We start from the raw sequence: 27126 nt of genomic DNA, 5'->3' as shown, positions 1-27126 counted from the left end.
ATAAAATAACAACTACCATTTATTTATTATATCCTGAACACAATTACCTTGTACAAAATAATATATTGTTGAATGAATGGTGAAAAAAAAACCCAAACAACTGTGAAGTCCTTAGAACTCCAGGAGACTTCTTTGAAGAACTTCTTCCAACTCTGTGGAGACAAAAAGCACTGCTTTTGGTTGGTCTTTTAAAGCACATGAACATGGAGTGACCTCATATTTTCAGCCCCAGAAAGTATATGAATACACACATCAGGCATAACATTATGACCACCTTCCTAATATTGTGTAGCTCTCCCTTGTGCCTCCAAAACAGCTGTGACTCATCAGAGAATGGACATGGGCCTTCTGAGGGTGTCCTGTGGTTTCTGTCAACAAAATGTTGTTAATGGGGGCCTTTAGGTCCTATGGGTTGAGGGGAGGGGCCTCTGTGGATCATCCCATAGACACTTGATCAGTTTGGGATCTAGTGAATTTGGAGGCCAGGTCAACACCTTGTGCTGGTTTTCATGTTTTTCTAAACCGTTTTTGTGTGTGTGTCTGTGTCAGGCTGCATCCTGCTGGGGATGGCTGCTGTCATCAAGGAGTGTCACTGCTATGGGTTGGGGGTGCCTGTTCTGGTCTAGGTGGGTGGTACATGTCTAAGTAACATCCACACGAATGCCAGGTCCAAAAGCTTCCCAGGAGAATATTTCATTAGATGGTCAATGTTATTTACTTCTCCTGTCAGTGGTTTTAATGTTGTGGCTGATCGGTGTATGCAAGTCACATTTCAGAATATAAACACTTAATTGCATTACATCATAAAATGTCAAAGTATGTTCTATTTATTTTAGTGAAAGACCGCACATGTCAAGCGAAATATTTCACAAACAAGGTTTATGTTTATGAGTGGGCATTTTGTTTTCCGTCCGTGACATCCAACAGATGCTCTATGGGATTTAGGTCAGAGCTCTGGGAGGGATATTCTCAAAATATTGTTTCAGGAGGCAGCTTGTATGCTTTGGAATTGGGTTCAACTCAGTCAATGTAAGAAAAAAAAAAAAAAAAAAGTTGGACCAGACATTAAACAGAGTTTAGCCCGCCAGCTACCGAGCACTAGTCAGTGTAATGTCTGACTGAGACCATGTCTCTAATAGAACAAGTATTTGTCCAGAATATTCACAGTGAACAAGTGTGCATGCTGATGTGTAGAAGGGGCTTCCGTAACAGTCCCGCATAATCTATCAACACCATGCCATTCCAATTAAATAATACACATCCATAGAACCTGCACTTTCTTTAGAAAAAGAACAAAAGAACCCAAAGATAACCGTTATGTAATGTATTGATTTTTTTTATTCAAATTTAATTGTCTCAGACACTGAGCTTGTATGCGGCACTAAGCTGGAAAGAAAAGCGCATCACATCTTTTGTGATTTTTGGACTAAATTCTCTTCACTTGCTATGAAAGGTAATTATTTCAGCGTCAGTGACAGGTTACACCAAAGGGATGTAAAGCAGACTCAGCAAAAGAGATCAAAAACGCACCTGAGAATGTAAAACCGGGAATAAAGCTGTAACTTAAGGCTGCTCTGAGTTTTAAACTGTTCTCAGGGGAAGCACAAGTATCACGAACTCAGCCAGATGAACACATACCTGCTGACTCTCTTGCTTCTTCTGCACTCAAAGACAGCGCATGGCTCATTTCATCATCTGATTCATCTGCAATACAATACAGAGGAATTGAGCAGCTGATTTATTAAAATCTAAATAATTAAGATACTTTAAGACAACTACAAATAAACAACAAAGCATAATGTGTTCCTATATGAAAGGCATACTACTCTTCAAGTTATAGATAGAATTATGCCTAGCCTTCTTTCTTTTCATTCCACGCTCTTAAGTTAACCAGCGTCTGAACTTACTCTCCTTGTCGGTCTGATCCAGCAACTTCACCAGTGTTTCATCTTCAGTATCTGCAGAAAACAACCAGAATTAAAAGCCGCACGTACTCATGGACAATAAACCTCAACCGTTTTCTTCTGACGTACCATTTTTGTCTGGTTTGATCTCGACAGCGTCTAGTATTTTTACAGTGGTAGTTTCTGCTTTGGGTTTTTTCCTGCAGGTCCTGGAACTTGTGCAGGGTTCCAGCGTACAGTGTTGGGAGTGATAGTGTTTATGGAAACTTGGGACGTCCATAAAACTCTTCTGGCATGCTCTACATTCTATGTCGAAGGTCTTGTCCAGGTTTAAAGCTGCGTGTTTCGTGTGGACGTGAGTCTTCATCTGTGCGTAGGAAGGCACAGATACGCTACAAGGAGCACACACGTACTGACATTTTCCTTCAGCGGCCAGATTCCTCATGCACTGCGTATAAGTAGCTTTCATTTCTTTGCTGTTTTCTGACCCCATGCAGGGGCACGTGAGCTGGGTGGTCGTTTCAGAAGCAGCAGCAGCAGCAGCAGTTGGCTGAACAGCTACATTGTCGTCCATGCAGTAGTAGTCCTTGCTGTGAAGACTCTTGTAGTGCTTCAAGAATTCGCCCTCAGATTCGAACTGCATGCTGTCGCAGAGGCCGCAGAAATGGGAGCTCTTTATCTGCCCGTCATGCTCATTGATGCAGTGCCTCCGTACTGTGGACTCCTTAAAGAACTTCTGAGGGCAGTGTCCACAGATGAATCTCTGAAAGCTGTGGCTGCTCAAATCGCTGCAGTGATCGTGGACGGCCGCTTCTGAGTCAAAGACGTCTTCGCACATCCTGCACATCCAAGTCTGCTCCCCTTTGGGAGAAGGTGTCTCCACTGCGGTCGGCTGGACTTTGGACGCAGAGGATGCATGCAGGGCGAATTCACTGCTAGTGGACGCCTTGGTATTGAGGACTGCAGCGAGCTCTTCAGGCACCTCCTGCTCGGTGAAGTAGGTGTGTCCGCTGTGAACTTCTGACACGTGGGACAGGATATCCTCATACCGAGGCATTTCCACTTTGCACTTGCGGCAGTAGAAGAGGTAGTTGGAGAGATGTGCTCCCCCGTGAAAGCGGCTCATATGCAGGCGGGTAATTGAAGACTCTCCCATGTGTTTGCCGCAAACGCCGCACTGATGGAAAATCTGGTTCACAGCCAGGAGGTGATTGCTGGCTGTAGTTTCCTCTGAGAACTGCAGACCACATTCACAGAACCATGCCGTTGAGGAGTTTCTGCTGCTGCTGCTGCTGGAATCCACACCACGACTCAGTCTCTGCCGTTTAGCTGGAGATCCACATTCACTCTTCTTCTTGTTTTTCTTTTGAAAAGGTGTCTCAAGGCCAGGGGACTGTTGTTTCTCCTTCGCGGTCTTCTGCCTGTGTTGAATTTCGCTAAACCTGCAGTACTGAAGAAGTGCTTTACCCATCGTGTGGTTGACCTCTACGTCGTGCTGCAGCGATTCTTTGTGTCTCTCAATATCAGCCTGGCTGAAGAAGATTTTACAGCAGAGAGAGCACTGCCCTCGCACTTGGAGCTGTTTCATTATTTGCGCTATAGTTTTGTCGGCTTTGGCCACGGCACAACCCTGTCTACAGTACACACTAAAAAAAAAGAACAGAGAGCAGAAATAGAATCAGTTCCACTAAAAAAAAAAAACCAAAATGAACGAAATCAGTCTGCAGAACAAAGCAAAATGGAACATACTTAAAGTGAGCTTGAGCTGCTTGATGTGAGGTCAGTACTTTGTGACATAAAGAGCATCGGACGCTGAACGTTGAGTCTTTGCACAAAGCGATGAGTCGATTCTTAACAAGCTGTGGGACAGGAACTGGCATTGCTTTTCCTTTGGTTTCTGAAACAAGAAATGCAAGAGGTACATGTTACACCAATCAGGCATAACAGGCATAACATTATGACCACCTTCCTAACATTGTGTAGGTCTCCCTTGTGCCCTCAAAACAGTTGCGACTGATCAGAGAATGGACATGGATCTTCTGAGGGTGTCCTGTGGTGGGAGCTTTTGGGTCCTATGGGTTGAGGGGAGGGGTCTATGTGGATCATCCCACAGATACTTGATCAGTTTAGAATCTAGTGAATCTGGAGGCCAGGTCAACACCTTGTGCTGTTCTTCATATTTTTTGAGCTGTTCCTAAACCGTTTTTGTGCTGGTGCCGGTGTCAGGCTACATCCTGCTGGGGATGGCTGCTGTCATCAAGGAAAGTCATTGCTATGGGGTGGGGGTGCCTGGTCTTGTCTCAGGGTGGTACATGCCTAAGTAACATCCACACAAATCCCAGGTCCAAAAGTTTCCCAGCAGAACGTTGTATTGTCACAAGATGGTCACAGATGTTATTGACTTCTCCTGTCAGTGGTTTTAAAGTTGTGGCTGATCGGTGCATGCAAGTCACATTTAAGAATATACACATTTCATTGCACTACATCAAAAAATGTCAAAGTATGAGCTATTTAAGAAAGACCACACATGTCAGGCGAAATATTTCACAAACAATGTTTATGTTTATGAGTGGGCATTTTGTTTTTTCCCTCCATGACATCCAACAGATGCTGGGATTTAGGTCAGAGCTCTGGGAGGGATATTCTCAAAATATCACATTTCCCAGCATAACATTGTATTGTCACAAGATGGTCGATGTTATTTACGTCTCCTGTCAGTGGTTTTAATGTTGTGGCTGATCGGTTTATACAAAACATGTGTCTGAAAGGTTCCCGACCATCAGCACAAAGGCAGCTGGACTTGTTGGGTTTTCTTGTAGATGTTCCACAGTTTCTGGCCACTAATGGTTTGTTAGAGTATCATTCATTTGGGGAAAATGGATTAAAACTAATTGTTTCTATTACAAGTGTGTATATGGTCCCTAGAGAATTTTCTTTGGGTACAACTCTCTGATGTTCCCAACATACAAAACCTAGAAGCTAGTTGGATGAGTGGCAAAACATCTCCAGTCTATTTGCCTTTGTAAAACTTTTCTCTACTAAGATCAAACATTCAAAAATTTTAGAGGGATAGAAAGTTCACTACATTACCATCCATGGCGAGTGAGTCTGTGAAGTGGTTTTTGGCTGACATGTGCTGAAGACACTCATCTCTGAGGTTGAAGAGGAGGTAGCAGGCAGGACAGGCAAAACACACGATCCGCTGGCAGGTCTGATCGGCGCTGTGACCGTCAGCACTGGACGAGGACAGCTGGTGCACCAGAATTATAAGATCAGCATTTCCCCAAAAAAACTTAAAATAAGATATGATCCTTTTATTTATCCCACAGAAAAGTGCACAAACCTTTGACTCGAGATGTTTCCTCCACGACTCTTTAGTCTGAAAATGCTGACCGCAGGCAACGCACGCAAACATCTCAGACGCACTTCCTTTAAGGTTGATTGTCGGGTCACAGGGGGAGTGGTCAAACCTGCGCAGAGAATACACCAGTACTCTTGAAAACAGTTCAGGCACGACACCCACACCGACACAAAGAGAAAATTATTACCTTTTTAAGTGCCCATCGAGAAGGGAAGTGTTGTCAAAAACTCGACCGCAGTTAATAACAGGACACGTGTGTCTGGTTGAACTATTTCTGGGCAAAGGAGCAGGTTGGCGCCTTCTTCCAAACCCAGTACTGATGAATCCGGGTTGAAGACCTATATAAAAACACAACAGTAGAGTATGGGAGTCAGACACTGAAGCTGCATTAAAACAAAACAACATTTTAATTGCACTATGAAGGAAGTGGGTTGTCGCAGCAGCACAAAATATTGCACTCATGTACACAGTACAAAAGTTGTTCTGCTCCCTTGAGTCCCAACACTGAAACACTGAAGGATCTGCAAACAACACTGTTAGCGATTATGCAACGAGTCTCTGATCCAGATTATAAATTTACCTGGCATATTTAACCACATGTCAACACAGCGCTTTGCTTCATGATTAACTCCGTTTGTCGAGCTAAAGGCCAACTCCTGCTGTCCATGAGCTTTCTGCAAGATCTGCTTCTCCTGAAAAGCGACAAGGAAATAACAGCATAATAACATATCTTGGCATCTTTTCTTGAAACAGAAATATCAAGTGTTTAAATGTAGTTCTCTTAGTGACAAACACTAAAAAATTAGATGGCTGCGTTCATTCAAGTGCAGGTTGTTACAGTTATCTCTTCTGTCCACAAGGGGGCACTGTTCCTGCTACAACTGGCCTTAACTGGCCCCATAAACCAACAGCAAACATTAACCAACATTATACTGGACATTCAATGTTAAAATTAGCCTTTTAATGAAAATATAGAAAACAAATATTGTTGATAAAGTTGTTAATCATGTTTAAGAAGCACTAAAGTGACAGGCTGGAGTCTTATGCCAAAGATATTCCCACATATTTACAGAGTAGTCAAGAGACACATTTTTAATCACTTTTTGGGCATTTCTGAGTTGATTGTAACATTTAAATTCAAGGTTGATCCCACACAACACAAATCACATTGTCTAATTTCCTTTGTCATCTGAATGGAAACAAGATTAATGGAAACTACAGTCTAACAAGCAGCACTTCAGCGCGCCCAACTTTATTCGGAACCAACCTTACCTTGAACGCTCGACATTTGTCTGCTCTTTGCTTTTTCTCCTGAGCAACTTGGTGAGCCAGCCTGTCGAGCGTAGATGCAACGTGCGCTTTGTGACGACTGATTTTGTCCTCAATCTGCGGCGGAAAGAGACAAACACAACGACGTCACAAAAACTCCAGACAGGTACTCGCGTCATCTACAATAAACAGATGTTCTAGTTAGCCACTCACTGTGACTTCCACCGATGAGCATCCCTCATCCTCGCTACCACTCGACAGATCAATACACTCCAGCACTGGTCTGAGAGGGCACTCCTGAGGCAAGCACAAGACACTGCGTCAGTTTTATGACATGCACAGCCAGTCCAGATCGTGAGGGAACGTCACACACACAGTACCCAGAGAGAGAGAGATCAGGGCCAAACATAACAATCATATTAATATGATGCAGATAATCGTCTGAAGTCAATGGCCGTCTTAAATCTGCATCACAAAGAGAAGAAGATTTGCATCTTCCCTACGGATGCTTTCTCTGGAGCCATCCTCAGATCTTGCTTGTTGTGGTATCACTCTGTCTTTATTGTTGGTCTTCAGCATCCTCAGTCACTGAGATCAGGTGAGCGGCTCAGTCAGTCAAAGATATCCCATCCATGTGTTGATTTAGGCAAGATTTTTTTAATTTTGCTTCCTCTTTTCTCCACTTGCATGTTGACAATCTAAATATTGTGCATAAATCGTGTAAAACACACTGCCCAAGGAAAATTTAGTGACTAGATGTCACTTTTAAACCTTTTTTTTTGTAGAATTCATTATTTTATTTTGAATGAATACAATACAGATAAAAAAGTGAAACTGTCAATAGTACTAAGACTGATCTCTGAACTTCATCAACAAATCAACAATCAACAAACCCTGCACAATGCTGAAATTGTGCTCTCTCATCTTCTGATCTACTATATGGAGCAGTAGCTTATTCATACAGCACATATATCATGTCTGATTCACCGAAGAGAATAATGTAAATGGCAATCTAGTCTGATTATAAGGCCGCATCCACATACAAATCAGGCCAGTCTGTGACAAAAACTAAGCAATCGGTTGTGTTATCTTTCGAAATTGTTGTTTTTTTAAATGTACACATGACTTACTGACACAAACTCCACCTCTTCTTCCACCTCATCTCCGTCTGCTTGAGCTGGAGAAGACATTTATCTAAGGAAAAACACCAAACACTAAAGTCAAGCGGTTTGTAGCTGCAGCCCATGACTTCTAACATCAACTTAACACCAGGTGCATCTTCAGCTTTAGGCCTGACGGTGAAGTTGGGGCGCGGTAGTCCTTAGCAACACAGCTGTGGTTTAGCTAACCATGAACACCGTGAAAGTGCGCTAATATTGTTTAGCTACAGTAATCTTAGCGTGATATGCAGCCACTCAGCGATCACCGCTGTCATCTTAGCTAATAATAGAAAGTTAACGTTGCTGAGCAGACGGACGTTAAAACGTTACCTCGCTCGAAGGGCGGTTATTGTAGCCTACTTAGCAACGGTTCGTTGGCTTGTGTAAAGTAGCAAAAACGCCACTTACTCATAACACTCAACAAAACTCGTTTATAAATTCAACATGGGCCATAATGTCTTCCTCCTTTAGCTCCCAAGTGTGTCTCCTCTCTGTGTTGTTGCCGCCGAGGTGGGCGCTATTGTCGCAACTGTTTTAAATCAGTGTTGTTGTAATATACTTCTTGACCACCAGGGGTGCGACTGAGCTCCGAGCGGTTCAACGGCTCACGAAAAGAGCGAAGAAGACGTTACGCGCCACAATGGAACGTTCAGGTGCCGCATAAAAAAAAAAACAAAAAAAAAACATGTAGCCGTTGTTAGTTGATGCAAGTTGTATTTTTGACTCCTTTTACACACATGGCATCGACGTGAAACACCGCGTTCACATAGTTTTGTATTATGAACTATCATCTGGTTAACAGCTTGATTAGCTGCAAAAAAAAAAGCAGTAATCAGTGCTTCACTCTGACAGCCGTTCAGGAAAGTACCACACACCCCTGGCTAGCTACGTTAGCTTTGCGTTCTGGCTTTTTTAGTTGCAGTTGCTTTCACCCTACTTAAAGTTAAATATACAAAAGTTTGGCGTTCATGAAATATGCTTGAGGCCAATAGCTGAATTAAGCAGAACTTTACATTACCCACAGCTTGTTCTGTTGGCTCTTTCGGTTGACAGAGTGGTCGCAAGCTGCAACAACATCCCAAATCAACGTAAACGCAACTAGCCCCGGTCTGTAACGTCACGTGTAGCTGGAGCGCTCCTTTTGTATGCGGAGTGTGCCGCGCGGACGGGGTTATTTGCTGCTGCGACAGAACAAACGCAAGGCGAAACTCCGCCTGTGCAGTTGACTTTATCCGGGCAGGAGTGTGATACTGTAGCATTACCTTGTCGGGGGAATTGCTGTACCAAGATGACCTATTTATTAAGGCCTGATTAAGATATATTTAACCACCATTCATCGAAGAAATAGTGTTGCACATGGTATGACAATCACATGCAATGATATTTACAGTATACTTGTGAAGTAACTTGTAAGGAACATGCCTGGATAATTACTTAAAAAATATAAAAACTGCATGATTCCAACTTGGACTGATGAAGAATGAAGAAGCAAACACCAGCAGCCTTCTGCAGGTGTCAAACAAATGATGGCCGCCAGTATATATCTAAGTATACACCGTATAGTTGTATATATTGTTGTAAACGCAGTAGCTGTGCTGTGTTTCCCTGTTTAGCCTTATGTATTCTGTCTTTTAACAAGGGCTAGTTGTAAAAAGCATTTCGCATCCTACTGTGTATGATTGCATATATGTGACTTAAATTTGTATGTATGCACAAATTGCATAACCATGAAACATATACTATAAAATGTGTACATCCATCGATCAACTTAGAACACATGATGATTAGCATGATGTATACCCCTAGCCACTTAGTAGACACAAAGGCAAGTAGATTGTTGTACTGGATTGCACTGGATGTGTTAAACATATAACATTACTATATATGAACTATATATACTCTCATGTATCATGTAAAACACAGACGAATGCAATGTAGTATGTCATTAGATCTGTGCATAGATGGCCAGACACAAGCACTATGATTGTCATGTATCCTGCATACACATGCAGACACGCCACACAAATAAAACTTTGTTTTCTGCTGTCACTTTGTTTGCCTGAGTCTTTCATCCCGCAGAAGAAAGATGATATGAGCTCATCCAAAAATTACATAACCGGCGCTGGATCAGGACCACATTTTGCTGCTGTGTCTCCCTAATCCTGCAGGTTGTCTGCACATACGCATATAGGACATGCCTCATTTCAGGATCTGATACATTTTACTGAGCTGAACCAAAAGTAATGTGTATCATACGGGCATTATGTTTTGCTATATTGTGGATGTAACCCTGCAAATACACTAAATCAGAGGGTTAAAATGAAAATACATTCCCATAAACTACTATAGTGTACTTGACACCCATATGTCTCTATGAGTTAATGTATTACAGCAATATCCTTTTAGGCAGAGCACTCTGCAGCAGATTACTGATGCTGGGATGAATCTGCTGACTCTCCCTTCCCCTGGTCAAAAATAAATAAATAAAACTTGCGGCTCTGCTGAGTCATACATTGTACCTCACAATAACGTTATCAATAGTCTGGGCTGTACCTCTCGAACCTTTCCGCTTTCCGCTGTTTGATGCTTCACGTGTGTCACAGAGAGTCTTAAGTCTCCTCCCGGGCTTTCAGCGACATAACGCCAGGAGAGGAGGCAGCTGAAGCGGAGGCTGCCGCCGGATCTGCCTTATAATGATCGCTGCGGCGTTTTTGGTCCTCCTAAGGCCGTACAGTATTCAGTGCGTGTTGCTATTATTGTTGCTTTTGCTCGGGACTATTGCGACAATTTTGTTTTTCTGCTGCTGGCATCGCAGGCTTCGTAATGGAAAGCATCCAATAAAATCCGTGCTCTCCGGACGACCCAGGAGCCGCGGTGAGTGGCGCAGGCCAGCCGCATCTCCTCATCCTGACAGCATGTCTGTTCATTAATGTGTAGCTTTATTCACTATGTGTTAATAGTCTATATTCTAGCTAGCAGCGCAGTCAGTGACATTTAGGTAGTTTAATCTGTAATGACTTTCATGGAGGTGTTAACGTGCGTGAAGACATGTCTTTAAATGGTTTACTTTAAGTAGCCTGAAAAAAAAAAAATGTTAAAGTCGCAAATATTTTAAACTAATATATACCTAATGTCTGACGTGGCATGCTATCCCTGAAGATTACTATGTCATTGTAACATCTGTCGTCTGTCCTGTAGTTGGACTCCGAACGCATCATTTTCGATCAGAGGTAGGATGAACTTTTCACATTACGGTTTTATTATTGTCATCCAATAGCTAGGAGGAATGATGAATCAATTTAGTTCAATCCTGACACAGGATACATTATCTGTCAAATGTGAATGAATAAATGCTTCATCCAAAACTCAGTTTCTTTGTACTTTAATCGAGGGCTGCATGACTATTTTAAGAATATGATGTGCGCAATGCGCATGTGTTAGACTATCAATAAATAATGGAGGTGATTTTGCAGTTTCATTCTTTGAGGGGGGGGGGGGGTTTGCATCTCTTTACTTTCTGTTCTCTGAGGTGGATTAAAACTGAGGTGTAAGAAATATATCAAGCGCTTTATGCTCCAATTTTGCCGTCATGTTTAGAGCAGTCTGGATTCATCACGGTGAGCTTCAGTGCTCCTGTTTCCGTTTTACGCATTTTTTGCTTTCAAAATAAAACCAGAGAATTAGATTTTTTTTAAGCACTGTTTCTGTAACTTGCATAAAAATCTAAATCCACTTAAATGTTGTCCTTTTGTAAAAGCTATCCCTGCGCACCAAGTTCTAGTTCTGCACTAACTGCTCAGTGGTATATTCTCAGGAAAGTATTTCCCGGTAATTTAATTTAAATTAAAAGGAGTTGATGGAAAGCAATTATACCACGTCTCAATAAAACCTTTAGTACAGCCATTATTTATGGCATAGCTATAGTTTGATCGGTGGTTTTGTTGCTATAGTTCATCCATATGTTATACTCTGTCTAAAAATGTAAAGTTTTAGTGTGGTGTAATTCGCCACGTTTTAAAGGCACAAAAACAAAAGCTTTCTTCCTTCTTTGTAGGTCATATTATTGAACCACAGGATATTGAATCCTGACTCAGTGCTGTAGCTGGTAGGGATTCAGTATCACATTCAAGGACACAGTGAGACAGTTGCAGAGCCTTAAAGCTATGAAACTATGAAAGTATGCTTGATCTTTTTTTTTTTTTTTCACCAATAAGGCCCACAATAAACAGCTTCTAGAGAGAAATTCAGAGAACATCTAAAGAAAGAAAGAAAGAAATTGATTTTAAAAAATGTCAATATGCTGCAGTTGCATATTTTTCTTTCCTTCCTGGACTGTTTATATCATCAGTTCCCATGTTCCACATGTTCCCCTGAAATCTAGGTCGAGGTCACAGTGCTTTCTCCTTTAGACAGACACGAATTGCATCATGACTATTATTCTGGATATGCTGACGTCCTCGATTTCTCTTGGGAAGTCTTCCGACTGCATGAATTGTTGCCAGCTTGACATTTGTTCATGTTTCCAGGGCTTCAGGCACAGTCCACGTCACTCAAGAAGGAGCATACATGCTCGAGTGACAGAGGAAAAGCCCAGCCTGGTCGAGGTTCCAGAGAGTGAACCCGAGTCGTCGTCGGCTCTGAGAAAACGCAAAGTGAAGAAGAGAGTCCTGCCAGAATTTTACCAGTCTGTACAAGTCACCCCTACACGTAAACTTGTAGGTAACCCCCTTAACTCTAACCATAGCTAAGATTGATGTTGAAGTGGTACTGTTTTTAACCTTGCTCCCCTCCTCAGGGACGTCAGTAAGCTGTAAGGATTAGGACACAAGGCAGATGTTTATCTGCTGAGCTTGATCCCTGGGTGTCCTGTTAAAGGACGGTCTCTTAATGGGTCCAATAAAATTAAAAGTTATTTCTGAATGTGGGTACCTTTTATCTCAAGGTGTAATATACATCAAAACGTATTTCTGTCTCCCAACATCAATCCTGCAGGTTTAGCACTAAAGAAAATAAATCTCCTTTGGACGAAGCCATTTAAGGGGAGCTTTAAAAATTGAGTTTTAATGATAGGTTACAGTCCTCATCGTCCATTTTAGCCGACTCTGTGATATTTGTTCTCTTTGCCTTAATCCTCACGGTGTGCATGCTACTACGTGTCCTCGACTCAGACTCAGCTCTTTGTCATCTCAGCACGGATTCACGCCTTCTGACTTTTATTTCCGCATCTTTATGTGACCCAGTGAATAAGCTGAATCAAGACTGTGCTAGCAATCCTTCAGTGACTATCTGTTTGCGCTTGCAGCTGAAAAGTAAGGTGAAGAGACGCAGTAAAACACTTGACTCAAAGACTGATCAGGGACATGGGGCTGAAGGTTACTCTTTAAACCTAAGGACTGGTTTTCCTGATGCTCTGCTATTAAGATAAGATGAGATAAGACATGCTTATTAATCCCACGTATGGGAAATTTCCTTGTCACAGTAGCACGGAATTTGGCATAATATATAAACAGCAAACAATGACGACTTCGACATAATCCTCAAACATTTTTGTCTGACTCCAGAGAGAGGAATTTACAAAACCACCAAGTCTAAGGATGTTTTTGAATGTGTTTGCGTCATTTGGATATTAAAAATACAACCCAACTGTTCCCCATGCTGCAAAGCTCTCTAGCTGTTATTGCAATCCAGTCCCAGTCTAATACACAACAAGACTTGACCATCACTGACAAACCGTTCAAAGTAACCTATTGATCTGTGACATGGTGCTAGCTTTGTTGCAACAGTGTAGATAACAGAAAGAAAAATAACTTTGCGCCTTCTGTTGTTGCAATTGTCTGCAAAGTAGACGAATAACAACGTCACCAGAGCCAGTTTTCAGGAAAGACTCAATCAGATCACATTAGTGATACTTCTGAAACAGTTTGTCATGCAGGTGAAATGCTTATCCAGGCAGCAGACGATATTTGTAACCAGTTTCATGAATTACTGGAACCCATGAGAGCACCAAGCGGGCAGACATTAAATGTTTAGCATAAACTAGCGCCGGCCTAGATCAGCCCACCATGCATCATTTATGATATATTTATAAGAGCATCTTACAACAAACTGCAAATTGAGCTCTCCCGGAATGGTTGGGTTGTCCTGATGAAGCCATATTTTTGTGTATTTTCTTTTTTTTAACAGGTGATTTCTTTATATGACCCTGACCGGTGTAAGGAATATGCTGACTGCATGGTCTATTCATAGCCAGCCATGTAACTGTTCTTATTTTATGACGATTCGTGAAGATTTGAGCTCAGCGCCCACATGAACCTGGTCATGAATAGAATATTTTTTAGCATGCACTGGGATGTGTGGGCTACTCTTTTACCTTTGTTTAACGGGGTTTACACATTAGTCTGGTTCACAGCAGGTGTTTTGACTCGTGACAGTATAAGGAGAAGCTTTTTTTAAGTGACTTTGAACTGCCTGTAATCCTCTTTAGAGTTTGATCCTAATATTTTAAGGTGAAAACTTCACAGAACATGCATTTTATTCCAGTAACAACCCAAACTAATACTTATTTAATCACGGTAAACACTAATTTTCCTCGAATCATACATTTTTGATTTTCTTTTTAATAAGGAGAAGTTACGAATAACAGAAAACCGATAAAAACTGCGCCTTTTTTTGGGGCCGGGTTTTATTCTGATGAGAGGTGATGCGACGATGAAAAGGCTGCTATAATTAACAACGCGCTGCTTCCATCAGCTCTGCAGACTCCCATTACTCCAGCTGCTATTTTAAACCAGAAATCCTCTCAAGGAGTATCACCCTCCACTTTTACATTTCACGCAGTAGCTCTGGGTTTACCTTTTAATCATGCCGAGCCGCTATGGAGTGCAGAATGAGCCCAAAGCAGTCTGATTTTCAATAAGCTGCACTCAAATACTGTTATCTTTAAGCAAATCAAATGTCATCGTATAGGTATTTTACGCCTCGCCTCTCTCCATCAGGTTGTGTTTGCCTGTATTTGTACTGTTGCTCAATCTCAGGTGTGTCACGGTGCAGCAGGAAATTGCAACACAACCTGATTCAATCATGATTTTATCTATGATCCACTGGGTTTTGATTTATTTGTGTAAACTGGAGAATGGATTAATAAATCATGGAAATGATGCATGTGCTGGTCAGGGTTAAATGGTCAGGTTACATACTGAAAACAAGTCCAATCTTGCTGAGAAAACAGCACATCTACAGTGTTATATGTGTCCAAGGTCTCATTAATGTGGATGCAGAGAATCTGTGGGGACCCCATGTCCTCCCATTACCCCCGCTTTTGAGGCGTCTGTTTGCAGACAGCACCTTTGTGCAGGGATGGCGCTCTAACACCGCCGTCGCTGTTGGAGCTGCTGTTGTTGGCTACCGGGTATGACGCGCAGACACATGCAGTCTGCTCTCCCATCACGGTGCAGCTCTGCCTCGACAGCACACAGCGTACCCATCCCTCTAGCCCTCCGGAGATCTGACATCACCTCACATCCTTAATGCTCCGATAAAAGACGGACTCCTGGCCGGAGCATCCTTCAAAGGGCGTGGCACCCCTTTGAAATATGTGACTGAAGGGTGGGAGCTATTAACCCTCCAAACAGGATTGTGTGTGTATGTTTTTTTTCTCCTTCTTCTTCCAGCTGACAAGTCACCATGTATACAGTGGTAAGTCTTACTGTTGACCTGGCGGGGGAGCCAGATACTATTGATTTCACATTGCTTTTATTTGGCTTAATCTTTTATTGTTTTGGGTTATCGCGAGCTGGTGTCTTGTTTCACATAACGTCCTCACACCTAACATGCACGCACTTTACGCACCTTAACCACCGATGGTGAGAGGAAAAAAACGGGATTTAAACGAGCTTTGTTCTGATTCATTTAGGCTGAGTGTGTGTGTGATGAAGCATTTTTTTCTTTATCCTCGTTTTCTTTTGTCTCGCAGAGCTCCAGTTCGGGGAACCCTTCCCTACACTGCTCCATGTCTTCCTCGGCGGATTTCTCGGACGAGGATGATTTCAGCGTTAAATCAGGATCGGCATCACCCGCGCCCGGAGACACCTTACCCTGGAACCTGCCCAGACACGAGCGGTCCAAGAGGAAGATCCAGGGAGGATCCGTGCTGGATCCGGCGGAGAGAGCCGTGCTCAGGATCGCAGGTGAGCGGCAGTCTCCCTGTTGCCAAGTTATCAGACAGTAACGAGAGAAACAAACACCTGCTATAACAGGCTATGTGGCGCATACGGAAATTATATTAACCACTCATTGAGACAGATCATCTCCCATTTTAACTCCCAGTTTTATTTGGGGGGCACATAAACATGGTCTGTAGTCACGTGAATGTGTGCCACATGTGATGGTATTTTGGTCTGCTCATATTCTGGATGTGACGCTTTAAAATATACCAAAAGGTTTAAATAGGTTTTGAATAGTTTCTTTTTTTTTGTAATTTTTTTCCCCTTTAACCACATTATTTTCATTTGCTTTCATTTGTTCATTCACACACATCTAACAAGAACAGAAATATCCCCAGAAACAAGTAACTAAAATCAGTTTGATGGATTAAAACAGAGGAAACGCAGGATTCTCGATTGTTTTCACACACGATAACATGGATTTATATCACTTAAGTATTTTATAATGATACTTTGACACTCTGGCGTCGTAAAGTTCCTATCAAACAGCCCACACAGTGCGTCAGATCTCAAGTGTTGTTCTTCTATGGCAGCAGACTTCTTCCTGGGATCTGTGTCATCACCATAGTGACAGCTGATAGGATATTAGAGTTTAGTGTTGCTTGAAGTCTTGGGCAGATGGGCATGAATGACAAAGTGCGTGGTCCATGCAACGAGCCTTCTTTTTTTTGTGCACACTGTAAAAAATTCACAATTAATATCAGCTCATTTATAACATTTTAAATATTGCAGCGCACCAATTGGGTTATATTTGTCAATATCTATGCACTTGTGATGAGAATATAATATCACTTCATTCAGTTTTATTTGGGCTAAACGTATTGTTAAGACGGAACATTTTTTACAGCGCAGTCTTTCCAATCAGTCAGCGCACTCCGGAAAGGAAGTGTCGCCTATTGGTCAGAGCGCGCACAAGGGAGGGACGTAGGGCGTTTCCTTTCGTACAACAACAGCGCCGATCACTCTTGAGTCCTCCGCACATACACATGTACACACACACGCATGCACAGACACTAACACACACACACATACACGCCGTGTCCCTGTCCGTCGCTGGTGAATGTCCAGTTTGAGAAGCCCGGGTTATGGCTCAGTACGCACCGCAGGGTTATGCGTTTTCGGACGAGCAGGAATACCTCCAAGCTTATGAAGATGTATTGGAAAAATACAAAGGTAGGATCAGAGTTGATTGGTTGTGTTTGGGCTTTTGGGGGCGATGAAGAAATCGCCCGTTTGCTTCTTGACAGTTCAATAAATGTCAGCCTGCCCCCCTCTCCCTCTCCCACTCTCTCGTTCTCTCTGGTGACTGGCTGGTCTCAGTGTCTTTATCCCTGCTGTGGAAAAATGGGAATATTTCCTGCATGACATCACATTAAAGCTGAATTATTAGTAGCTGAAACAGAAGCCGTGTTATAAGCCTTCTATGGTTATATTTAATAATCAAATTACAGATTTATTTTTCTTGTTTGGCTGTTATTTGGCTGAAATGTGGCTAAAATTCTCAATCGAGCCATGGTTACAATGTAAAAGGAAAAGGTCTAAACTAATGAATCTGTTGTGTGGTTTGAGTAAATCACGCTTTCACAAATAAATTGTCTCTTTATGATTGAGGATGATCTCGGTATAATTAATTAATGTGTCGGGACAATGACATAGCAGGATAGGGCGTCAGCTCCTATCAGGAGCTCATGTCACTTTACGCCGCTGCTCCTTTTGGGTCCTTTTCATCAATTAGAATAAACCCATCACACACAACGGAAGAGGTCGGCTCCATTCAGCGTCTCTGTGACAGCTACTGCTCGGCAGAACCGCTCACGTGCATTCTCAGGCCTGCTGAGGTCCAGTGGAGATGAATTCAGACTGACAGCGGCGCCTTTAACTCTTGTGTTTTACACTTTCTCTTGGGCAAAAAAAGAAAGAAAGCAGTAAAACAACAGAACAGTTAATAACAAATACCGTGCACTAGTGTACTGAATGCCTGCCTTGAGTGTGCTCTCTCTCTCAGCTGTTGGGTATTTTAGCCGGCAGGCCCAGTCAGCTGTGGTACAAGGCTTAAACGCCCTGACTGGACTCTAATGGGATCATATGATGAAGCATCATTAGGACTCTGTTGCTGTTGTCTTCAGGCAGAGGAGCAGACAAGCTCACTCATAATTGCCTGTTTCCAGCTACCACAGCCAGTCTACGATCAGTTTTTACATGCACGGCATTGATTAGAGCAGATATTTGACTCCACACCAGCTGTTGCATGAACAATGAACTTCTCAAAGAAGGGTAAGGCATTTTGTTTCTCTTTTCTTAATCAGTTTTAACAATAATCTAGCAGTTTATTGAAGCGTCGTCGTCACCCAGGACTGTTTTCACTTTGTTTCAGTTTTTTTTTAATCAAGTAAAACTGACCACACTGAGCATCTTCTTTGAACTATCAGTATTGTTCTGCACAGATGCTTCGGCTACAGACTGATTCTGGTTATAAACCCAAAGTTTGCCAACTGGTGGCTAATAATTTCTCCTCGCAAACTCACCTAGAACCGACTGTTCCACCACCTCTGTTTATAACCAGCGCCTCGTGGCGGAATAAAATGTTCCAGCTGCTCCGAGCAGAAGAATTTTCAACATTTATTTACTAGGGGTCAGTTGAGGAGAGAGGAAACGGACTATAACAACTTCACAGCTTCTTTACGAAGCTGTTGAGAATGCTGGAGACAGATTTCCACTAAAGAAACTGCAAGAAAAAGTGGCTTCTTTGAGTTCTTTGTTGCATGTGGTATAGAGCACATGAGCGGATGATAAGGCGGAGAAACGTATCACTGAATCGTTGCTGATGTTTGTGTTCCTACGTATCGTTTGCCTAAAAACTTTTAATTTTCCCCACAGTTGAGACATTTTCCTGTAGGTTGCTGCAAATAAAAAAAGTCCCTGTTTTTATCGTTGCCTTAGTTTTACTTGCTGTGTTCAACCAGAGCCCCGAGCTTCTCTGCATGTGATGCTTGGAGTATCAAAGGAACACAGTTTCATGGCAAAATCACCAACAGTATCCAAGCAAACACACAGCAAACAGACCAGTGAACACAACAGCAAGCTAAAATAGAAAGTAGAAGGCCGTCTTTTTTTGTTTGTTTGTTTGTTACCCCGGATCTAGATATAGAACTTGAGTGATTTATCATCTGCAGTGATTTAGATAGAGGTTTGTCTGAGATAATGTTGGCTCCCAGATCACGTGAAAAGAGAACAAATAGAGAGAAAGATACCCAGGTTTTATTGTAGTGACTAAGGTATGCTACCTCTCCTTCACGTCCTGTTTGGCCTTTACCTTTAGAAATACATTTCACAGTCACAGACCTATACTGTTCTTGACTGTGTTTCAAAGAACTGTCAGTTCAGGACTATGCATATAAGCTGTCATCGTCTGGGAGCCTACACGTAGTTCTCACTGCTCCAGCTGTAAGAATGGCATGCTAATTAGGTATTAGACTTAATAACACGCTCGACAGAGGAGTTGCTTTTGACTGAAATTCAATGCAGGCTTTGCGGACAAAAGACTGTATAGTTGAGGAGGAATGAGTTAAAGACACGGTTTCCCGAGACACACGGAACAGCTAACGACACTGGGCAGTGGTTGCACGGGATCACGTTGTTCTAGCAGAGCCTGCTTGGTAGGCTGTCAGCGTGTAGGGGCCATTGGAGTTTCTCAACAGTTGATCGCCTTCTGTCATCAGGAAAGATTTATTGGATTAGGTGTTTGGTGGTTCCAAGGCAGAGAAATGTGTCAGCATCTCTCGCGGTGCAATTATGTTTTTGAGATGCCATATGGTTGCAAAAGGTTCGAGTAGGTTGGGAGGACGGTATATTCCCACAGGCAAAGAGTCTTTTGCCTTGAACATTTCAATTCAGCATGGAGAAGCAATTTGTTTTCCCAGCTAGTGAACTTCTCTGTTCTCACACACAGATTTGTCAGTAGTTGTCAAAGATATTTTTGTTTTTATTGAGGCTTGCGGACAAATATGTCTTTATTTAGGAAAAGGTTAGTTTTTTTGGGGGGATTTTCTTCCCCATTTCTTCTGTATGTCCTAAAAATATAGATATCTGACAATAAAAATATTTGAATCCTGAACCCTAATACAAAAATCCAGATCCTATCCAGATACATGCCCATCATAACACCCATAAAGTCAATTTTGTGAGTATCTACATCTTATAACATGATCTTTTTTTTTCTCTGTCCTTACACATAAATAAAGCCGTCTTTAGGAAGCGGATGCTGCGTTCTGTTTCATAGCAGGGTGTGGCCTGTGTCAGTGTGTCTGTAGTACGCTGCAGTCTTCATTATGACTTGCAGGATTACTGCAGACACACTAACACACCTCATAATTATCAAAATAACCCCTTTTAACTTTCTCGTTGCCTTTTATGATCTGACACAGTGGGGAGCGAGAGAGCATTGTGTTGTTTTTTTTTTTTTTTTGCACAGTCATTGCCTTTGTCCACCCTCCTCTGCCTTACCCGGCCCAACCCCTCTGCTCTATGTCAGCAGCCCACTCATCACATTCAAACGGCCTAGTGGCTCACACACACACACACACACACACACACACACACACACACGCACACACACACACACACACAGCAGGCTGCCTCTGTGGAGACCGTCTGCTACCGTACAAAAGACACTCTGTTTTTTTTGCGGGAGCAGCATCTGACTTTCAGAGACTTGTTCACGCGTTGGGACACTTAATTTTTGGGGGGATTTTCATTGAGAGCTAAAGAACAAGAAGACACGTTTTGAAGATGATCTCTATTCATCTGAACTGCGTGCATTTACATCTGGCTATTGTTGCCTCCAACAAACTCACTTGCTCACACGCAGCAGGGACGAGGCTTCGTAGATCTAAATTAACCTGAATTCATTACAGTAAAACACATTTAAACTACACAAGCTCATTAGCCAGAGTTTATATTGAATGTCTGCCAGCCAGTCACTTTCCATTTCCACGCTCAAAGGAGGCAAACATTTGGCTTGCTTGTTATACGTCTGACAGCTGCACAATTACATAGCACATATACAGTGGAGCGGGTTCAGCAAAAATGTGAGCATTATATGACTGAGATTGAGTAATCACAAGTCGATCAAATTATCCAGGCAGAATCTCGAGCGCTTACGGTCTATTGAGGACATTAGATTTTTGGATCGGTTTCTAATTCCATCTCCGTAGTCTCACTATAGCATCTAGCAGGAAGTGATTTGGCTTCACTTAGTCCTGGTTTCATTTTACAACCGCTTATTATCCGCAGTCCGATTGTTTTGCTGTCGTTATCGAGCATTTTGTGAAGATTTGATCTAGAAGTTCATTCATTCGTTTTCCGTAACCGCTAGCTGTCATTGGAGCGAGAGGCGGGGTATCACCAGTTAACCTAACCAGCATGTCTTTGGACGGAGGGAGGAAGCCTGTGCCGCCTTGATCTAGAAATTAAAATGTTAAAAATATAAACGCTCATAATTAATTATGGAGTACACTATGCCGTGTACCGAGACCATAATATTGTTCTTGCTTCTAAGCTCTTCGCTGATCCAATCAATAAACTTCATTTAAAATGGACAACGTAATCCAAACCAGCACAGATATCCATTACTCTAGGTCTCCATTAGTGTCCTTTAATCATATGTTATTTTGAATTAACCATTTACAGACGTGCTGTAGCTGTATTGTCCTAGAATAGCACCCATTGCAAAAATATTCTTCACATATTGTCCAGGATATTATTCGGAGCACTGCTGTCGGATGCCTTGAGCCGTGTGCATGCTCTCTGTTGTATTTATGTGCCGTCATGGTGATGGGAAGACCGGCATGACTGTAACTCATTCCACAGCTCTTACATGAGATCATCTTGTGAGCCTGCCTGTCCCACCTCTGACTCATGCCCTGTAGCCGTTCCTCTGCCTCTCCAGAAGCGCCACCCTTCGCCCCTGAATGCAGCAGATGCTGGGAAGCAATCCCATATTAGCAGAAGGAAGCAGATTTCATTTTTCTTATTCATAGATGGCCAAGACATGAGCCGATCCATTTGCGTTTGCTTTTTGCTAGCCCTACAGCAAGAAGCCCCTGGCTTTAAAATGATACGCTCTTGAGAATTACCTCATATGTTGCGTAACTTGAGGAAATTACAACAGTATGGGATTCAAATTAGATTTTTTCCCATCGGTTAGTAGGTAATGAGTGAAGTTTAGAAATACATACTGACAAAAAAAGAAATTTGTTTCCGTAGAAAGCAAAGGGGGCTATTGTTTTATTCAACTGCTGTACAATTAAACACAGAGGAGCATTGAAGCTGTTACAGCAGTGTCCTACACCTTACTAAATATCTTCATTTTATATTGTAATATTGTAAAAATAAGAGTTCCTTGAAATACACTCAGGTCTGTTTCCACTTGATAATAGAAACCTATGAATGAAGTCCAGAATTTAACTACATATAGTGTGGGAACCTTGCATATAAATGAACATCTATTACATTAAAGCCCTTGCCGAATGGGTTCACACAATCCCTTAAGGCTGATTTCTGTGTTCATGACGTTTGTGGTAACTCTCCCTCCCTGACTCACTGGTAATGATGTGTTTTACATCAACCAGCAATGATGTTTGCCAGAGCTGAAGAGGGGAGCAACCGTGGCAGTGGAGGCTTGGAGTAAAAACTAGGGTTGCGAATGCAATGAAACTTTAATGAATTTACGTCTCCATATTGGAAAGAATGAGATAGAATATAGAAACATTTCTAATGATTCGGTTAAAAAAGAAATTCTACTTTTAGATGAAGGATCAGCAGCGAGGACGAACACGGACAGGGATTGTAGACTGCAGGCGTACGTCGTTACCATGCACCGTGTTTGTGTTGCATTCGCTGCCACTGGAGCTTTAAAATGATTCCACTTTGAAATCTCCTGTTAGTTAAAGAATCCTCTCCTGAATTATCACAGTCGTCCCTCCTAGTTGTTAGCTCATTGGTTATGTTAAACGAGCAAAACCACAACAAAATAATTTGGCATGCCCGAAATTTGCAGCTCTACTGTATATCTTGGATGATGATGAAAAAAAAACATAATGAACCTTTAGTTCATTATATTTCTACCTGCCTAATTCTTGTTTTGGTATTTTAGCCAAGCACAAGCAGCATTTTTTTCAGTTTTGTGACATGAATCAGTGTACAATACTTGTGATTACCTCGAATAATAAGCCTTGGTCAGTATTCTATGTAATCTGAATGAAACTGTAGGGACATGCAAAAAAAATCCTCACTTCAGTGTGGCAGTTGCAGCTGTCGCACATTTGCAGCCTAGAACTGGATTGTTGGCAACTGCGTGTCTGTGTCTGTGTGCTCGTGCTAGTACAATAAATGTGTATTTATGTCCCATTAGCTTGCATTAACACCTCCTTTGTCCTCTCCTTGACTTTGCTGAGCGCCGCTGTGGTGCCGAAGGTCACTTTGCCAGCTTCACCTTCACCGTTCATTTCCATTTCCATTAAGGGTCATACAATACTTTAGCTTCGCTTGCGCGTGTATAGCTATTTCTCTCAGAAGTTACTGTGTATTTAAAAAAAAAATGATATGGAGTGTGTTTTAACCTGCTTATAACAATAGCTGGTTTCTGGTGTTGATGTGAACACACTAGATGCACACACTGCAACAGTTTGTTTAGTTTGCGTCGCTCCTTGTAAACTTGCAGCGCCCTAGAAAGTAAATATGCAGCCTGAACAACACTCATTTCTCAAAGCTCCCACTACACAACTCAAACAAGGTATCTCTGAAAAAGTCATATTCTCTGACTTTTTCTTGGTTTTATGTTCTTTACTTAAGTCTTAAGCGAAGCCTGGCAGGAAGGGCTGCTCTGAAGGCTTGGCAACCTGTTTCAGTTTCTGAGCTGTTCCAGTCACATACCTCCGATGCTGCCCTACCCTTCTCTGAAAACTGTCTGCAGTATTCTCACTGACAAAGAATGGCAGAAATGCATCTTCAAGTTTTACCCCCCGATCACAGTTCTTGAGTTTTTGTTTACCACCTAGTCCCAGACTATGTTTACGACATACCTGTTAAAACTCATCTGCGGTTGTCAATAGGAAGCGCGTATTAAAACTCCACAAACCCTTAATATGAAACCTTAAAATGTAACTATTACCATGTTAGGGCAGCGACACACTAAGCTGTCAGCTATTTTATGGCGCTGGGCCCTTGGTGAGCATCTGTGGCCCACGTTCTTAGAGTGTCCTACACCAGTGCCACTAGCTGGACGCCCATCGACAGCTTTTTCCACTCCCGATTCAGCGTATTGAATCTTTGGCAAAACAAGTCAGCTTGCTAAACGGTGGCGCTAGGAGAGAAACGCGAGTGTCGAAAGACTCCAAATCGTCAGAGTTTGAAGTTCACACACAGGCTGCTTGTTTCGTTTTACACCTTCACCTCATCTGAAAATTCGAATACATAAATATTTTCAAAAGACACGATCGTCTAGAATGAATAAACGGTAGCCCAGCTGACCGGCACGATTCCCGAGAGGCCGGACGATGGTTTGTAGCTCGTCCTAGCTTCCTGCCTAGCTCCTGATAGTAGTTCTTCCCTTTCACTCAGGCACAAAAAAATTGTGCTAGCTGGCTGTTGACTGTAATCGTTGACGTGTGCTCAGTTGCAACTTATTGGTCCAGACACAAGCAACATGATGTGCCATCACAGCTGCCATTTATTGCACCTAGGTCTTTGATCTTGGTTTGTCGTGTCCATAACCTTTAAGTTGCTTTACAGATGGATTTCCATTTTCCTTTTCCACTATGTGATGCACAGGCTGATTGTTGTTGTGTAGTCTCAAGAACTGTGGGATGGATTTCCACATGCTACAGATACAGATATACTTTTCATCACCAGATTAATCTCAGCTGTACCTGTATTCAGTGAATGTTAGCATGCTAGAGAGTAAAGCGCTAAAACGCTATGCCCGCTAAACTTCTCAATCTTAGCCGTGTCATTGTGTGCATGTTAGCTTCCTGATGTTAGCATTGTGCTCAAAGGACCACTGTGCCAACATGTAGCTTCACACGGAGCCACTGTCCAGACTGTATAGCTCTTGTTGCAAAACACATTTTGTGCTCTAAATCAGGAAAAATTTCTTTGAGCATTTTCCAAACAAACAGTGTTTTGCACGTTATCCGTCCTGGTGAAACATTGCGTGGCTCATAAGTAAGCACCGGTTTTCTGCAAACATTTAATTTTGGATTTATGAGGAGGTAACTGTGCAGGTGACTGAATTATTTCAATGACTCATGTCCTGTCAGTGTTGTTTTTTCCTAAGGTGCACTTTGAGAATTTCGTTATTCTATCTTTGCAGAGCCTGTTCAGTCAGAGATATATGATGTCAGATCATTACGTACTGATGCAATGATTTCCATTTACAACCTCTGCCCCTGCTGCTGCTGCTGCTATGCAACACGCTGTCTCTAAACAAAGCTGTGACACACATGCCTTTGCCTACTGAGCTGGTTGTGACACACGTGAAATGAGAGCAAGAATGCTTAGCGAGTCCTTGTCACTGGCTGGGAAGGTTGAGGGTTTTTTCAGTTCGGCCTATAGGCCCAATGTGTGTTTTTTATTCCCCCTCCCGTTTGAGGTCAAGAGGATTACACACAGGCAGGATTTTGATTGCTCGGACTTTTTGACTCTGTCCTGCTCAGAATGTGAGGATATTTTAGGCGTCCTGACATAACAAGATGCCACAGGGTGTCACCGACCCCGTGTGCCAGATGTTCTTTAGGACAACGACAATTGGCCTGTCAACCTTTTCAAACATGGGTGTGAAAATATAGTAATAAACAGGGTTGTAGACTGTTCTGCAGTTTTAAAGTCTGTTGAAAGGAGTTCAGTAATTGTTATTCACGTAGTTGCACCAGTCTTTAATCTCTGATTTTGAGTGTACAAATGTAGTCCTGGCCAACATATCATGACATGCAATACACTTTATTTTGGAGTGGATAAATACACATGATTATAGTAGAAAACAGACTTTAAGCCCTATTATCAAACGCTAAAAACTGTATTTAATTCTACCACAGGCGCAGACTTTCCTTCAGTCATCTTTGTTTCATGTTAGGAAACGAAGGATGTCACCTGAGTGGCACAGATTATGTGGCTCGCAGTTGCAGGGGCAGCGTGGTTTAGGGTCGGAGCTATTTATAGACGCCGTGCACATGTGCTTTGCTGAGGTCCACAAATAAGTGTCTCAGGCAGTCTGTTCGAATGCTGTGGTGTACTCTCGCCTTGCACTGGGCTCAGGCTGCAGGCCGCATACACACAACACAGCGCGCTGTAGTTTTACGCAAGACTGCGGCCAATGATTCTCAGCGTTGTTTGCTTTAAATAAGAAGCTACTCACTTGTTCGTATCCTTTATAGACTGTACGGTAAACAACACCTCAATGACGACCAGTTTTACTTCCTATCTGACAAAGGTTTTGATATCTACGGTATTTGGACATTGCTTAAGGTTCCTGGTCATTAGATGCAGCTGTAATGTGAGAGAGTTATGGTTATTCGAGTTTTATGTGACCATCAACCCATTAAAGTCAGAGGTCACAAGTTGTTGGTTAACATGTTTTTACGGTGTTACCAGACCTCTGGTTGAGGTGAGTCATCAAACCACTAGATTTAAAGCGAGAGCACTGACACATCATCACGGATACATCATCACAATCACATCACCAACATTTTATTTCGTAGAAAGTTTTTACAGTGTAAAAAAATAAAGTAGAAAATGTTGTATTAATTACAAAATGACTAGGGGCAAAACATTAGTCACTCATGCACCCTTAATTGTGCGCCTCAGCAGTTCACTTTTCAGTGACCACGGGTTTGTTCAGGGTTACAGTTTTATGGTGGTATTTTCCCCTCGAACCCAAAAGCATGAAAACTAGACCTTAAATTCCTCACAAAGTTATTTAGTAATCATCGTGGCACAATGTTGTGGTCATTTTTGGTTAATAATTGTGTGTTTTGTGCTAAATCAGCTGACAGAATCGACTTCACAAGAATAATTTCTGACTTTGTGGTGAAGCCGAGCACATCAGTCGGTCAGGACTGAATCAGATATAGATGAAATTAGTGAATGAAACTCCTTGTAGTGCAATCACAGAGTTAACATAGAATTTATAAAATGTGATAAGAAAAAATAAGCTG

At 42.2% G+C, this 27126-nt stretch overlaps 1 protein-coding gene across 3 annotated transcripts; it reads right to left on the bottom strand.

Annotated features, from left to right (window-relative positions):
• Position 1: 1 nt before the first annotated feature.
• On the bottom strand, positions 2-8263 carry znf451 (zinc finger protein 451). 3 transcript variants are annotated; one of them, XM_084561570.1, is made up of 13 exons: positions 8025-8263; positions 7665-7728; positions 6748-6831; positions 6538-6651; positions 5846-5957; positions 5453-5603; positions 5248-5374; positions 4995-5154; positions 3654-3801; positions 2034-3550; positions 1908-1958; positions 1639-1704; positions 2-152 (listed from the first exon to the last, which is right to left on the bottom strand). In XM_084561570.1, the coding sequence occupies exons 2-13, from the start codon at positions 7722-7724 to the stop codon at positions 112-114; spliced, it is 2631 nt and encodes an 876-aa protein (XP_084417696.1). In that variant the 5' UTR covers positions 7725-7728; positions 8025-8263; the 3' UTR covers positions 2-111. The 3 variants fall into 3 exon arrangements, with proteins under 3 accessions (XP_084417696.1, XP_084417697.1, XP_084417695.1); XM_084561571.1 differs by having other exon boundaries at positions 8103-8263; XM_084561569.1 differs by having other exon boundaries at positions 7665-8263.
• Positions 8264-27126: the final 18863 nt, after the last annotated feature.

Source organism: Chelon labrosus (assembly GCF_963514085.1).
Source record: "Chelon labrosus genome assembly, chromosome: 15".
Lineage (NCBI taxonomy): Eukaryota > Metazoa > Chordata > Actinopteri > Mugiliformes > Mugilidae > Chelon > Chelon labrosus.
Note: the sequence above shows the minus strand (reverse complement) of the source record. Positions and strands in the feature narration are given on the sequence as shown.

Bases quoted from the DNA above. Each gene is read 5' to 3' on its own strand.
- znf451 (XM_084561569.1), bottom strand. From the start codon at position 7,724: ATGTCTTCTCCAGCTCAAGCAGACGGAGATGAGGTGGAAGAAGAGGTG. The intron at 5,155-5,247 runs GTTTGTGCACTT...CTGGTGCACCAG, and splicing joins GGAAACATCTCGAGTCAAAG to CTGTCCTCGTCCAGTGCTGA. The intron at 1,705-1,907 runs GTAAGTTCAGAC...ATTGTATTGCAG, and splicing joins GGATCAGACCGACAAGGAGA to ATGAATCAGATGATGAAATG.